General features: G+C 36.0%; 1 protein-coding gene across 1 annotated transcript in view; it reads right to left on the bottom strand.

Moving 5' to 3' along the window:
• GNAI3 (G protein subunit alpha i3) overlaps positions 1-14,773 on the bottom strand; it is a 38,320-nt gene that overhangs the window by 2,158 nt on the left and 21,389 nt on the right. Inside the window, exons 3-8 of the mRNA XM_006179955.3 lie at positions 14,565-14,706; positions 10,524-10,681; positions 8,469-8,597; positions 4,436-4,565; positions 3,866-4,019; positions 15-227 (exon numbers count right to left, since the gene is read on the bottom strand). Of these exons, the coding sequence (XP_006180017.1) occupies positions 37-227; positions 3,866-4,019; positions 4,436-4,565; positions 8,469-8,597; positions 10,524-10,681; positions 14,565-14,706 (904 nt within the window). The 3' untranslated portion in view covers positions 15-36. The remainder of the gene's footprint in view (positions 1-14; positions 228-3,865; positions 4,020-4,435; positions 4,566-8,468; positions 8,598-10,523; positions 10,682-14,564; positions 14,707-14,773) is intronic.

The raw sequence follows: 14,773 nt of genomic DNA, 5'->3' as shown, positions 1-14,773 counted from the left end.
GTCTAAAGCTTTACCTTTTATCAACATCCATACTCTTCAATAAAGTCCACATTCCTTTAAGTTGTTTTTAATGATGACATCTGTAACAGCATCAAAAACAAACTGCACATTCTTGGTATCTGTGGCACAGGTAAAGTGGGTATAGATCTCCTTGGTATCTTTTCTTCTGTTCAGATCTTCAAACTGGCACTGAATGTAAGCAGCTGCTTCTTCGTATGTATTGGAACCTGAAGCAGACACCCAATATCCTCAGTTCAAATTATTACAGCTGCCTAGAGTCAACTAAGTCAGGCCATCACCATTTACTTATGGAGAGAGGGAATATGACCCAAATGAATATAAACAGATTTCTACTTTTCTATAATCATTAGGTTTCTCTATAATCATATTCTTCTTGAGAGTAATGATGACGACGTAACAATTTCGCTTACTCATAAGTAAAACAAAATTATCACAAAGATTCAGAAAAAAAAACTTTTGTTTCTCTTTCATTCAGAATTTTTAGCTAAAAAAATCTAGAAAGTATAAAAGGAAACTAGGGAGGATGCATTTCTAGAAGAACACAATTGTTTAAAAGGTCAGAGAACGTGTGCTCCTTGGAGTGATGCTGAAATAAACAATTCAAAACAGTAAGCCGGACTTCTTTTCAAAATCATTCCAATTTTAAGGAGTTTAACCTCAGAGTCTTAAGGCAATCATTTAAATAACCAAAGGTAAACCAGTAGATGCAAAAAGGGAAAGGGGCCTGAATTGTACACTTTTAAATGGTGAATTTTATGGTATGTGAATTGTATTTCAATAAATCTGTTATTTTTTCAAATGAGAGGACCCAAAAGTAAACCCTATTTCCAACAACATTTGTAATTAGCACTCTTAATTGCCTGCTTCCTACACCAGCTTGTCTATTGTGAGCCTTCAGAACAGCCTGAGGGAAACTCAAAGACAATACACACAGTCATTCCTCTGAACTAGGGGCTGTTTTCAGTGACATTAAGCATGAAAAAAAATAACACGTAAGTATGTAAAGAAGACTAAGTAACAAAAGCTTAAGAAAGAAATGACTATTATTTAAACAGAATATTTAAAGAACCGAAGGAAGATCGTTTGGTAGATGCTTGAAATAGCCTGAGGCTTCTTTGTTATGTGTGAAGATTCCCTGCTGAACATTAACGTCAATCCTTTTACTTGTCTTAAGTAAGATTTCTCTCCCATCCTAGAACTTGGCTACTTTCTATAAACTTACCCAACTCTCATCTCCCTTCTCACTCTGAACAGATGACCACATTTCTAACTTCCTCAAGAAAACAGAGGTCATAGGACTTTAAACTATATCTCAATTTTTTAGCCCACAACCTCGCTTAAAAAGTTACCTGTATCTGCACTCATTTGTACCTTTGGTCTTAGAGATGTCTTCTTTCTGGTTCAAAATTCAATTGCTCTGTCTAGACTCTTTTTTCAAAAGTTGAAATGAAAGTTACATAAGTTTGCAATACAGTGTCATTTAGTTTATTTATATGTTATGCAATCATCACGTCTCTCTAGTTTCAAACTTTTCCACCACTCCAGAAAAACACCCCATTCCCATTAAGTAATCTTTCCCCATTTCCCTTTGCACCAATATCCTGTTAATCTCCAACCAATCTGCTTTCTGTCTGTAAAGATTTGTCTATTTTGGGTATATCACATAAAAGGAATCATATAAAAGTGTGAACTTTTCTGTTTGGCTTCTTTCATTTAGTATGTTTATGAGGTTCATTGAATTTGTAGCGTTATCAGTACTTTGTTCTTTTTCAGTGCCAATGAACACTGTATAGACATACCACACAATATGTTTATCCATTTATCCTACCTACTCTTGATTCCTTCTTTTCCCACCCGCTTACAAATCTTGCTCCATCAGTTACATCCACTTTGTGTAACTTCTTTTTTGCTTCAGTATCTGACCTGTAAGTCTATAAACATTTTCAGATCCCTCCTTCCCCTGTAATCTAAGCTGCTCAAAAGCAGGCTATACTTGTCTTCATTTCCTCGCTTCCCACTCAGTAACTCACTGTTTCTGGCTCTACTCTCATCATTCCACTGATAATGCTCCCCATAACAGTCAACAATCTCCTGATTGCTAACTCAAGGGGCCATTTTCAAAATGTTATTTTATTTATTTGCACATGACATTGTTCACCACTCCTCAAACTATCCTCTTAGCTTGATACTTTGGCTTTCCAGACTCTTCTCTTTGTATCCTATACAAACTTTTCTTTCTCTCCTGCCAACAGAAGCTGGTACTCTCATTCTATTCTTTTCTCTCCTTATTCTGTATAATCGTGCTAGGTCATCTCATCCATTTCCATGTTTTATTTACACATGACCCCAATTCAATACCTGTTACTAACCCATAACCTCTCCCCAAGCTCCAAGGCCACATATATAACTACTTATTAGATATCTCCATCTGGATGTTCCACAGATACTTCAAAACCAACATTCCTAAGTAGGAATTCAGATCACAGTACCAGCCCTCAATCAAGACAGAACTCTGGAATACTTTTGACTCTTCTCACTTCCTTACCCTAGCTACACCTTTCACCTTGTTATACCAAGCATTTAATGTCTGCTCAACTAAAAACAGTTCTCCTTTCCTGGAAATACTCAACTCTGATCTAAAGGGCACAGGGTACAGCCCTGGCACTCACGTTTCTATCTCTGACCTTGACTGACTGACTACAGAAAGGGTTTTTGTGACATCACCTTGGCCAGAATCTCTCTCTCAGGAATTTGAACCTCACAGCAACCAACCCTAGTCTAGCCTAGTTTTAAATGGAAGAGACATAGAAACTGTAGCAGGGCCAACGTTTCACATAAACCGAGTAGCAGAGAAAATTAGTAAGGAGCGAATGAATAGACGATATAGAGAGAAGAAGAGAAAAAGAGATGGGGAAAGAGGTGCTTCCAGAGTTCTTGACAGCTTTCTATTTCCTAATTCTAACTGCATCCTTAAGAACCATCTGCATTCTTTCTGTGACTAATATGATATATCCTTGTATCGTCACCAGAAGTTTCTATCTGCATCCTAAGAGAGTCCTATTTCAACTCCCCTAATATCTATATTGCCATTCATCACATAATCTTTCTAAAGCACAGTTTCTACTACATCATGTACCCCAATGAAAATCCTTCAGTAGCTCCCCACTGTCTCAGCATGAGACACAATGCCCTCCATGGCCATCCCTGCCCACTCCTCCCCACCACTTTAAGTTCCAGCAATACCAAACTCCTCCTAGGTTCCAGAACAAATCATGTCATTTTTTAACTTCATAATTATTCATATACACTATTCCCTCTTTCTAAAATGTTTTTATTTCCCCATCTGCCTGATGATTTCTAGTTCATCCTGTTACATCTCACTCCAAGTGTCATTTCCTCTAGAAAAAGACTACATTGGTCCCATTGAGGTAACCACTTCTTTTGCTCTTCTATTAATGAACATTTTATACTAAAAGGAAATTCTTTATACTAAAAGGAAATTCTTTCTACAACTAACGTCAGATTCCCGAGTATAACAAGAATCTGTATTTTACCCTTGTATTTTATGAATATATTTACATCAAATTTTGATTTTTATCTTTCTCTAGTTGCCTCAAAAAATGGAGAGGAATATAAAATAAACACTGTAAACTCAATTATGTCTGGAATAGCACTTTAGACTTAACGGGTCTTAATCACATGCTTAATGTTGATACCACCACCAGTGAACACTTTCCCTAAGGAGAACCACACATTGTTCAAAACAAAATACAAGTTGTAGAAAGATCACTAAAATTTGGATCTAACATGTGTACCTCCAACAAAATTTTTCATGATCCCTTACCTGTGTATTCTGGATAACAAATAGTTAATGGACTCCTCTTTATCTTTTCCTCAAAAAGGTCTTTCTTGTTGAGGAAGAGAATGATTGAAGTGTCTGTAAACCATTTGTTGTTACAAATGCTGTCAAACAGCTTCATGCTTTCATGCATTCGGTTCTGAAAAAGAAATAAAGGATGACAGGTCAGTAGCAAACTAAAAGTAGATGAACTTCATGAAAAAAACAGACCAACAGGTTTTAAAAGCACTGAATCACAGAAACAAGTCAGACACTGATAACACAAAAGCTGAGTCAGCCCTCATTTCTGTAATTCTTGGAGGTTGAAAGGTGGGTGTAAGGACTGGCTAACAAGGGGACTTAATCCTGCCCACATACACAATGTGTTATCCTATCTCTTATGCGTTAATAGGACATGGATCAATGTTTTGCAAATCTAATCGCACTGACAAGGAGAAAAAGTAAGGATATTAAGTTTTGGTTCAATGAGTAAATGGATGCACAAAGTCTTCCTAAGGGTTATTTTCCATTTTCTGCCTACATTAGACCTTTTATTTACCAGAAGCTCCAACATACCATTTCCTCGTCCTCAGCCAGAACAAGGTCATAATCGCTGAGAGCCACACAGAAGATAATTGCTGTCACTCCCTCAAAACAGTGAATCCACTTTTTTCGTTCTGATCTTTGGCCACCTACATCAAACATCCTGAGTACGGGGAAAGAAAGCACAATTTCAACAAGGTCTCTCTCTCTCTCTCTCTCTCTCTCACACACACACACACACACACACACACACACACCCCTTCCTAAACTGAAATGGTTAGGTGATTTCTTACTATTGCACATTCAAAACCCTGTTTATAATAAAAAAAAGACAAACAAGGAGCAGATAAAACATAATAAAAATAATTATCTGTGGTTAAATGTAAAAGAGAACATAATGAGAAAATTAAATTAAGAATGAAAAATTCTCATTTTAGATAAATAGTTGAGCTTCCTCACAATCAAAGCTTATATCAGACGTGCCAAAAGTCAGCAGAGTAAGCACTGAATGGATTAAAGGAGGGAAAAAAGACAGGAAAAATGAAAAGCTGAGTAATACAACTTAGGATGGTAACAATAATAATAACAACTAATATTTACTGTGTGTTTACTGGTGGCAGACACTACCCTAAACACCCTAAATTACAGTGACTAATTTAACCCTCGTAACACTCCTGTCAGCAGTATTATTTTCCCCATTTTACAGATGAAGAAATTAAGGCACAGATGTTAAATAATTTGCCCACTACAAGAGATGGAGACTGGAACTCTAACTCCAGCACCAAAGCTCTTACCCACAGCACTACTCTACCTCTCAAAATGGTTTATCTCTTTAGTTAAAAAAGAAAAATGAAAAAATATAAATCCTCAACTTGCATTCTACTTCCATAGCTCTACCAATTCAAAAGTTTGTTTCCTTACTTTTTGTTTCTTTCTTTAAAAAAAATTGAGGTATAATTGAGATTATTTTCTTTACTTTAAGGAAGACATATTAGATTAATTATGGAAAAAAGTAAATTATATTTTATGGTAGGACTCTACAAACCCAGTATCTAAACACAAAACTTAACCAGTACTTCCCAACTCCAAGTCTTATTTTAACATAATTAATAACAAAGTCTCAATTGTTCACACACTTTATGTTCCACTCCAGATTAGTTTTAGTCCACTACTCCCTTCTGGGTGGCCTACTTGATATCCTGAGTCAACTGCTGAACTTCTGACAGCAGTGTCCTTATCTACCTCCTGTTGTAAAAGGAGAACCTGCACTGCCTTGTCTTTTAGCTGGTACTAGGGTCTGAGGAGGTATGCGGACAAATGGTTAGATACTCTTAAGACATATGTTTTATGACAATGATAACATTTTCAAAGGTTAAACTCTGCCAAGCTGGTTCAGTGTGTCAGATCTACAGTGACTAGGGGTCTATTTCCAGAGAATCTTGCCTCTAGAGGTTGACAGAAATAAGACATAGTTGAGTAATTTCTCAATGTATATTTGAAAGAGAACAGTCATCTCAATTTTTCATGACCCAACTTTTTCTTTTGGCTACTCTTACCCAGTTCTTTTCAACCATTAATCATGGCACCTGAAATGAGGCAATCTGTCACAAGTTGGCCTTAATATAAGGTCATATTATTGGTTTTAGGAAAGGTAACATCATATATTTCACCATTCATCATTCAAGAGGAGACACACACTGGTACACCAATAATTTCAGTTTGCTCCTCCATTTCTTTCTATAAAGTTCATAAAATTGATAGAACACTGTGAAGTTCCCAAGGTGGGCTTTTAGCACATATTAACATTTACAGTACCATTCACTAACATATCAACATTTTATAAACATTACCTCATAACTGAGAGGCAAGTAAGCAATTACACAATGCCTTGCATATAGCAGATGCTCAATAAATGACTGAATAAATGGATAGTGGTTTTGCCTAGAGAGAAGAGGAAAAGGAAGAAGTGATAGTACTTCATAATCAGATATCTACATGCCAACAATAAAGTGGGTGCAGCACCTTTATAAGATCTGGCTATTGATCCTGACATAAGAACAGTACGATTTATCTAACTAAAGATTAATTTATGACAACATCAACAAAAAATTTTCCCACACTAAATAAATAAAGGCGACAACATAAATTACACACTGATTACTAATCTGACAGCACCCAGGGACACCTCACTCAGTCTCACAGCTGATCATCTACGGAGCCTCTGCCACTCTCGTTAAACAAATTCATCAGCACTAATGATAAGCAGCTCTTCTAGTCTAAAAATACTCAGCAGAACTGCTATTTTCCTGCACCAGGTCTCAAATCTGTATTGCTGTATTAAGATTTCAAAGCCTCAAGCTAACACTAAAAAAAAAACACAAAACCACACCTACAAATAACAAATGTCGATGAAGATATGGAGAAAAGGGAACCTTGTATGCTGTTGGTGGGAACGTAAATTGGTGCAGCCACTGTGGAAAACAGTATGGAAGTTTCTCAAAAAACTGAAAGTAGAACTACCATATCACCCAGCAGTTCCACTCCTCAGTATATAGTCAAAAAACCCCAAAAACACTAATTCAAAAAGATACATGCACCCCCAATGTTCATAGCAACATTATTTACAATTGTGAACACATAGAAGCAATCTAAGTGTCCATCAGCAGATGAATGGGTAACAAAGATGTGTTATATATATACAACGGACTACTACTTAGCCATAGAAAAGAATGCAATAATGCCATTTGCAGCAACACGGATGGACTTAGAGGGCAGTGTGCTAAGTGAAATAAGTCAGACAGAGAAAGACAAATATTTATGGTATTACTTATATGTGGAATCTAAAAAATACAACAAACTAGTGAATATAGGAAAAAAGAAGCAGACTCACAAATATAGAGAACAAACTAGTGGTTACCAGTTGAGGGTGGGGAGTGGGAGGTACAAACTACTGGGCATAAGATAGGCTCAAGGATGTATTGTACAACATGGGGAATATAGCCAATATATTGTAATAACTGTAATTGGAAAGCAACTTTTAAAAACTGTATAATTTTTTAAATTAAAAAACAGATAACAAGACATCAACTAGTATCTAGTAATACCTAAACTCAGTGTAGATTTTGCAAATCCTGTGAAGCAATTTTTTTCAGAGAAAAGAAAACAGAGTATCTCAGGTAGAAGCTACATTTGCATGCAACAATGCTGAATATCACATTCTACAAACAAAGATACTGAGGTAGCTAAAAAGGATATATCATATATTGAAGAGGGAAAGTTTATTCCTATCTCAAAGGTCACAAAAGCAGAAAACAGGAACCAAAAAGACAGTTCTATTATTTACAAAGGACCATTAACAGAGACAAGCTGAAGCCTATTTCAGAATTACTAATGCCGATGCTGTACAGAGGATTTTGTTTAAAACAGTAATTATTTATATGTCATAACTCCCCAAAATATCTTTATTTCCCAGATCAATATTCCATTCTGCACTGTATTAAGAACTTAGTTGTACATGATACTGTGCACAAATCAGTCAAAGGCCATGACAATATTAGCTCTGTTCCATTAAACTTAAAGGGAAGTGCAATCCAAAAAGAAAGGACTGACACTGGTGAAAAAAGCATTTCTATTTTAATATCAAAATGCCAGAGCAAAGCCACATAACTAAATCAAAACACTGGCTTTCTATCCTTTTAGTATTGTTGTTACCCTTCTACACAACAAACATTCAATACCTGTTGTGGTGATTCCAACAAAAAAGCAGCTGAAAAGAATAAAATTAAAATAAAATAAATTGGTAATCATATGATTGCTTTTATTGATACGTTACAATTTAATTTTGAATTTAAATTCCTCCAAATGGACACAAATATTTGATGCTATCTGGGGAAAGAAGAAATGTTTGGGCCCCGATTCAGTTAAAACAGGCAAACACTGGCTGATGAACATGATAAGTTTCTAAATCAAGGAATACTGCTTAGAGAAACTTTATCCCGATGAAGAGAAACTAACTAAAGGAAAGATACTTGTGTTTGGTATATCTAGAAAAAGGCTAATGACTTACTTGAAGTACAGGTCCTTGAAAGTGAAATGTGTTTCCACAATGCCTGTGGTCTTCACTCTTGTCCGCAGAACATCTTGCTGAGTTGGAATGTAGTTGGTTTGAGATATTCTATCCAAATCATTTAGGTAACTAAATAAGTAAAATACACATTTATTTTTACCTAGTAAAGCCACTCATGTGCACAGCAAGTCAACTGAATAAATTAGTTTCTTGCCAAAAGTAGATTCTGAACCTCTCTAAAGTGGCAGAACAAATCAGATCATCAATGTCACAGAAATGATAATGAGAAAAAAATGTGAACCAAGCACAGGACAATATACACTATATACACTATACAGAATATACAATATACACTACATACACTACACAGAAGAGGTTTTAATTCTACCAAAATTGGGGGTGAGTATAGTTCAGTGGTAGAGTGCATGTTTAGTATGTATGAGGTCCTGGGTTCAATCCCTAGAACTTCCATTCAAAAAAAAGGGAGGGTTTGCTTTAATTCTACCAAAATCAAACTGTAAAAAAAAAAAATGGAAATGCTACTCTTTATTAAAGATTTCTGAAATTTAATACTAAATCAACCGCACACTGTACAGTACAAAAACCTAACCAAAACAAAAGCCCTCAGATGTTTAAAGTTAATGGGTTATTTGTATGTTTAAACATTCTCTAGAACATTAGAAAATGCTACTTGGACTACTAAAATTAAAAAAAGAACTAAACTCAGTAAGAAAGAGTATTTCCTGTTCTGACTCACGAAACAGAAAAGGGTTTTTTTTTAATTCAAGCCAAAAACAAATTGTAAATACCTCCAAAGAAACTTAATTTGTTCAGTGAAATAATGAAAAAAACTGCTTCAAAACTAAATTAAATTCTTCACAATTTCACGGTTCCTAAAGATTTTTTTCTTGAATAGGGGATACCACTATAAGAGAATCATTAACAATCTTCTATAAAATCAAGTACCATCATTAATGTTAAGGAATCAGTCAAGCTTAGATCAACAATTATGGGGAAAAAATTCTATAAATCATATATCTTCAGGTGTAGTTAGAGGATTCAGAACTTACTGAATATACAGTTTAAAAAATTACAGTAAGCTTTGAAGACTACTGGGAGAATTATTTAAACTACCAATATATCTACAACTAAAAAATATTATTGAGAGATGGGCAAGAGTCCTGAAATGTTTCTGAAGTCAAGTTTTCATTTAAAGAATAAGCTAAATTTTTCAAACATCATTTAATTTCTTCTTATAACTATTTAAGCTAGAATGATAGGAAAAGTAGAAAAATATAATATTGGGAAAAATATCTTAATGCTTAAAAATTCCTTCATTTAGTACAGAGATGAATACAGGTAACAAGAACTCACCAAGCCCCCCAAAAGCACGTTATGAATAAAAACCCATACATTCTGAATATAGGTCTTATAAGTAAGCTCACTGTAAAAGAAGCAATATAGGATAGCATATAATAGCTTAACTGAAGTATTAATTACAAATCCTCTAAAACTATACAACACTCAAGAAAATATCCTTAACAAACAGATGCTTCAGCTTCACTCCCAACATTCTCTTTTGATACAAAGTCTACTATTGTGATCTGGCAAAAGATTTATAAGTGGTGACTAGTACCAGAGAAATTCATAGTGCAGGCCAGCCACAGAGAGTGTATGCATAAAAAGGATACCACAATTGTCATTTTCCTCGCTAGCTGGCAATCAGTGTAAAGCCCTGATGACGAGGGAATTTACTGAGTTGGAAGAGACCCAGGACCCAGCTGCAGTAGATTTCTCTCCTCTTTCACTTGCTTACTATAAATGACCATGGAGCTACTTTCATGATGCCAAATCTCCCATTTACATTCCAAGAAGAATTACTTTTCTCCAAATGACTAAGGGCCTATAACCCTAAACTGAAACAATCTTTGTAAAGGGATCCTACAGAGTTCTAAGAGTGTCTGTTCCTTAAACATTTCCTGAAGAACGGGCACTGAAATTTCTCTAGGGTCACTAAGTTATTTTGTCATAGTTTCACAGAGAAAAATTACTTACTATGAAGCAGAATCATTGAGCTGATACTCCCTGGATCTGCTGAAGCAAGCTTGCACCCCACCATCTCGCCATAACCGTTTGATCACTCCTGCTAATTCTGGAGTCATGATTCCTTCCTCAGCACTGCCGGCTAAAACAAATAATTGCCGGGCATCGTCCTGAAGAAAGCAGTTAAGAGAGAGAGATAGATGATTCTCCATTTCTTAAAGATTTAACAAGAGTCTTTTTAAAACACACATGCACACACATATTATATGTTATTATTATTTTTAAAGAAGTATTAAAGAGACCTCTCCTGGCAGTGCAGTCTGAGAGAATTTACAATGAAGTCTGACCCCTTCTCACTCCACTACAGTTAGAAGTGCAGAGCTGAGCAGAGGAATGATTTCATTCCCCCTTCCACTTCTCCACACACCACCATCCCCTGGAAGAGATCTCTTCTGACTGGCCTACAAATCTCCATCCTGGTTACTCATTTTTTTTTTTTGGCAGAAAAAAAAAAAGATCTGTGAGACATATACATGTAATACATCCCCATTCTGTTAAAGGAAGCCTACAATAAAAAAAATGAGAAGACTAGCACGTAAGAGGTAAAGTCTAAACACGTCATAGGGAGTAAAACATTAATCAAGTTTAAGGAAATCATATTCTCTTTTTCTCTCTTAAGCTCAGACAGAGGAACAGGAAGAAGAAGAGACTGAGGCATTTAAGAAGTCTGGAAGCCTAGTGGGGGAAATAAATCTCTCAGGGAAAACTCAGTCTCTGGGTTTCCCCAAAGGAATAATAATCTGCTAAATAAGAGAGGAGAAAAAAAGGCAGCAGGAGAAAAAGAAAGTTACAGAGACAGATTTGATCAAAACTTCAAGTGTCATAGATATAGCTTTCTCAGTGGTGACAGTTTTCAAACCTAAAATATGTGGGAAGTAGAGAGGACAGAAAAGGGTATGAGAATTGTGATTGATTGCTTTGCTTTATTCTACTCAGCCCTGAGATACTTTAATATAGGTCTCATGGGATGATTTCCCCACCTCAAATCTAATATTTACCTGCCTCAGGAGAATGCCTAATAACTATAAAAATGCAGGTACTAAAAAAACCATTTGCTGAGTAAAGAAAAAGTAGTGGGGGAAGTGGAGCAATCAGCGGTATTACAAGTTGTCATTAGGACAAGACACTAGCAAGCAAAAAGCATTTCAGACCATAGGTCAAATTATACACAAAAACTCCTAAGACTTGCGTATTCTCAAAACTTATGCATCCACCTCAACAAAACAAAATTAATCTTAGTGCATTGCAATTAATTTTGCCCAACTCAGGATCTTCAGCCTTAATGGCTTTTGCCAAGTAATACTCTCTTCCTTTGAGATCCTTTCCAATAATACTTAGACCCAACCCTCTTTAAGAAACTTTATCTAGTATCTATATTGCCCTCCCCTCTTTTCAGAGATAAAAATTTTAAATAAAGGAACAAACGAGGAAAGTTGAAAAAGTACACAAATTGGCAACATACTCAACAGTGGGCATGTCCTTTTATGTATATGGTACAGCACTTTGTTTAACATTTGAAAACTTTACAGTCCCTTGGTTCTAAAATTTGACCTCTACTCAGGCAGGTATTCAAAACCTCAATAAGAATTAACTTTGTTTTTTTAAAATACCACAATTCTAGTTTTAGAAACTTTTAAATAGAATGCTACTGCTACATATTTTTGCTGTCCTGACTTTGTTAACAGTTTTAGGAAGAAACACTTTTCCTTTATCACTTAACCCCTTCCACAGACCTACTCCTGCTTGCCCACAATAAACCCTTTTCATAGGTCTATAAAAAGGCCCCTCTTCACAGTGAACTTCATATATTTACCCTTAAGTAGATATGAAAAAGCAAGCTATCCCACACACAGCTCTATGCCTTTCCATTCACTCTGTAGCCAATATAAAAAACTAGAGGAAAAGGGAGGAGCTATAAATATAAATCATTACATATTAAAGGAAAAAACAGAACCCTGAAAAAATTATACAGGGTTGTAGATTAGGATGGGTGGATACTGAAGGGCTAGGTGATTCAGGGAGCCTGAGAGGAAATAATGTCAACTGCATCTGATGACACAGGAGTGCCTAGGACCCAGAGATTAATGACACTGATTTGATAAAGGAAAGATGAAAGGAGAGAGACTATGGTCTGAATGTTTGTGTCTCCCCAAAATTCCTATGCTGAAAATCCTAATGCCCAAGTGATGGTATTAGGAGGCAGGGCCTCTGGGACATGCTAATTTAGATCATTAGGGTGGTGCCCCCATGAGTGGGATTAGTGCCCTTATAAAAGAGACCCCAGAGAGATTCCTTCCCCTTCTGCCAAATAAGGACACAGCAAGAAGTCTGTCACTTGGAAGAGGGCTCTCACTCAGCCATGCTGGCACCCTGATCTCAGGCTTCCAGCCTTCCAAAGTGTGAGAAATAAATTTCTGTTGTTTATAAGCTATCAAATCAGTAGTATTTTGTTACAGCAGCCTAAACAGACTAAGACAGAAAATGTCAACTGCGTCTGGTGAGAAAGGAGTGATAGGACCCAAAGATTAATAACAACTAATTTGATAGAGGAAAGAAATGAAAGGAGGAAGGATGGTCAAGAGATATAAAGGAGGTCAGAGGATGAGAAATAAAAAAGGAGGAAACTAAGAGAAGAAGTAAAAAATGGAGATGGAGAAAAAGCCAACAAAGAGAGGAAAGAGAATAAATAGTTTTACTGACTAGTTATTGGATACAGCAAATACAACAGAAAAACAGGTGATAGGAAGGAATGAGAAAAGGGAGGAAGAAAATAGAACACAGGAGAGAGCTGGTGGAAAGAGGAAAAAAAGAAGAAAGAAGATGATGAATTAAAGCAAGCGAGAGAAGGGATAGAAAGGAGTAAGACAAATAGACTGTTTATTCTCGCCTTAGCTATCACACTTTCCCTGCTCAGAGGCTTAGAAAAATAAAGTCTCTAATTGTTGTGATATGGAACCTTTTCCCAAAAAGACAGAAGTCTTGTCTCACACATCTCCTCTTCCCTTCTTTTGCTCCTCTTCTCTCCAATGATTTTACAACCCTTACTCTAGCTCCCCTTCCTTTACAGCACTTCTAGACTTCCCAGTCTAGTAATATCCAATTATAACCATGCTTCTATTATTTTTCTCTGCAACAATTTCCCCACTTATTTACTGAATATTAATTTGCATTTGAGAAGTTGAGAAGTTGCTTAAAAGGGCTCCTAAGCTATTTCACCAACATACCAGCTTTGCCTTTCCAGGTCATCTCCCAAGTCACTTCCTTTTATTGCCCATAGCACCTAAGTATGACACTGAACACAGCTGATGACTCCCTTAGTTCTAGGAAAGCATTCTTTACATTCCTAGCCTCCTCTTGGAATTTAGCTGATAATGATACAAAAAATCCCCCACCTTCATTTTGACTCTCTCCCCACTTCATCACATACCCTAATTTACAAACTAGACTTTCAAGGCCCACTAAGTATCATAATCAATCAACAAAACTTTTGAATATCTGACATGTGCAAGAACTATACTAGGACATGGTATAATCCAATTCTATAGCCTACAGTTCAGTATAGTACAGGGACATAGTATTCTTAAATACCAGAAAATTGCCTCTAAAATTGATAGTGTTCATGTTCTGACTAAGTTTATTTGGAGAGATTGATACTTGCCTTTAATCTCTACGCCTGTGAAAGCAAAACTACGTATCATGACAACCTCTTTTAGATTATTTCAATTTACTATCATTTACTACTATAAAATAAGTCAACAGTTCTGTAAAAGAAACAAGTGAATAAAACAGCACAGAAACCTACAGTACATCCACAAAATCCCATTTCCTAGACTCATCTTTGTGGCAGGAATCTACTATCTCCTAAATATCTGAAAGCAGCCAATAGTACTTTGCTATATCTTATCTTGTTGCTTAAATTTATTTCCTTAAAACCTGAAGCAAATTTTGCTTAACTGAAAAAGAGCAAGTAAAGAGGAAATGATAAACACTTACTGCTCTGGCAGCTTCCCCAAAGTCAATCTTTAGCCGTCCCATGGCTCTTATGATCGCAATGATGGACTGTATAGTATTGCTGTAGACAACCACTTTATATTGTTTACACTCTTCCTCCGAATAGCCATCCTCATGAATGATTCTTTAAAAAGAAGAAAACCACAAATCATTACCATGGACCTGAAATGAAAAGATACTATGGACTTTTA

Source organism: Camelus ferus, chromosome 9, assembly GCF_009834535.1.
Source record: "Camelus ferus isolate YT-003-E chromosome 9, BCGSAC_Cfer_1.0, whole genome shotgun sequence".
Taxonomy (NCBI): Eukaryota; Metazoa; Chordata; class Mammalia; order Artiodactyla; family Camelidae; genus Camelus; species Camelus ferus.
Note: the sequence above shows the minus strand (reverse complement) of the source record. Positions and strands in the feature narration are given on the sequence as shown.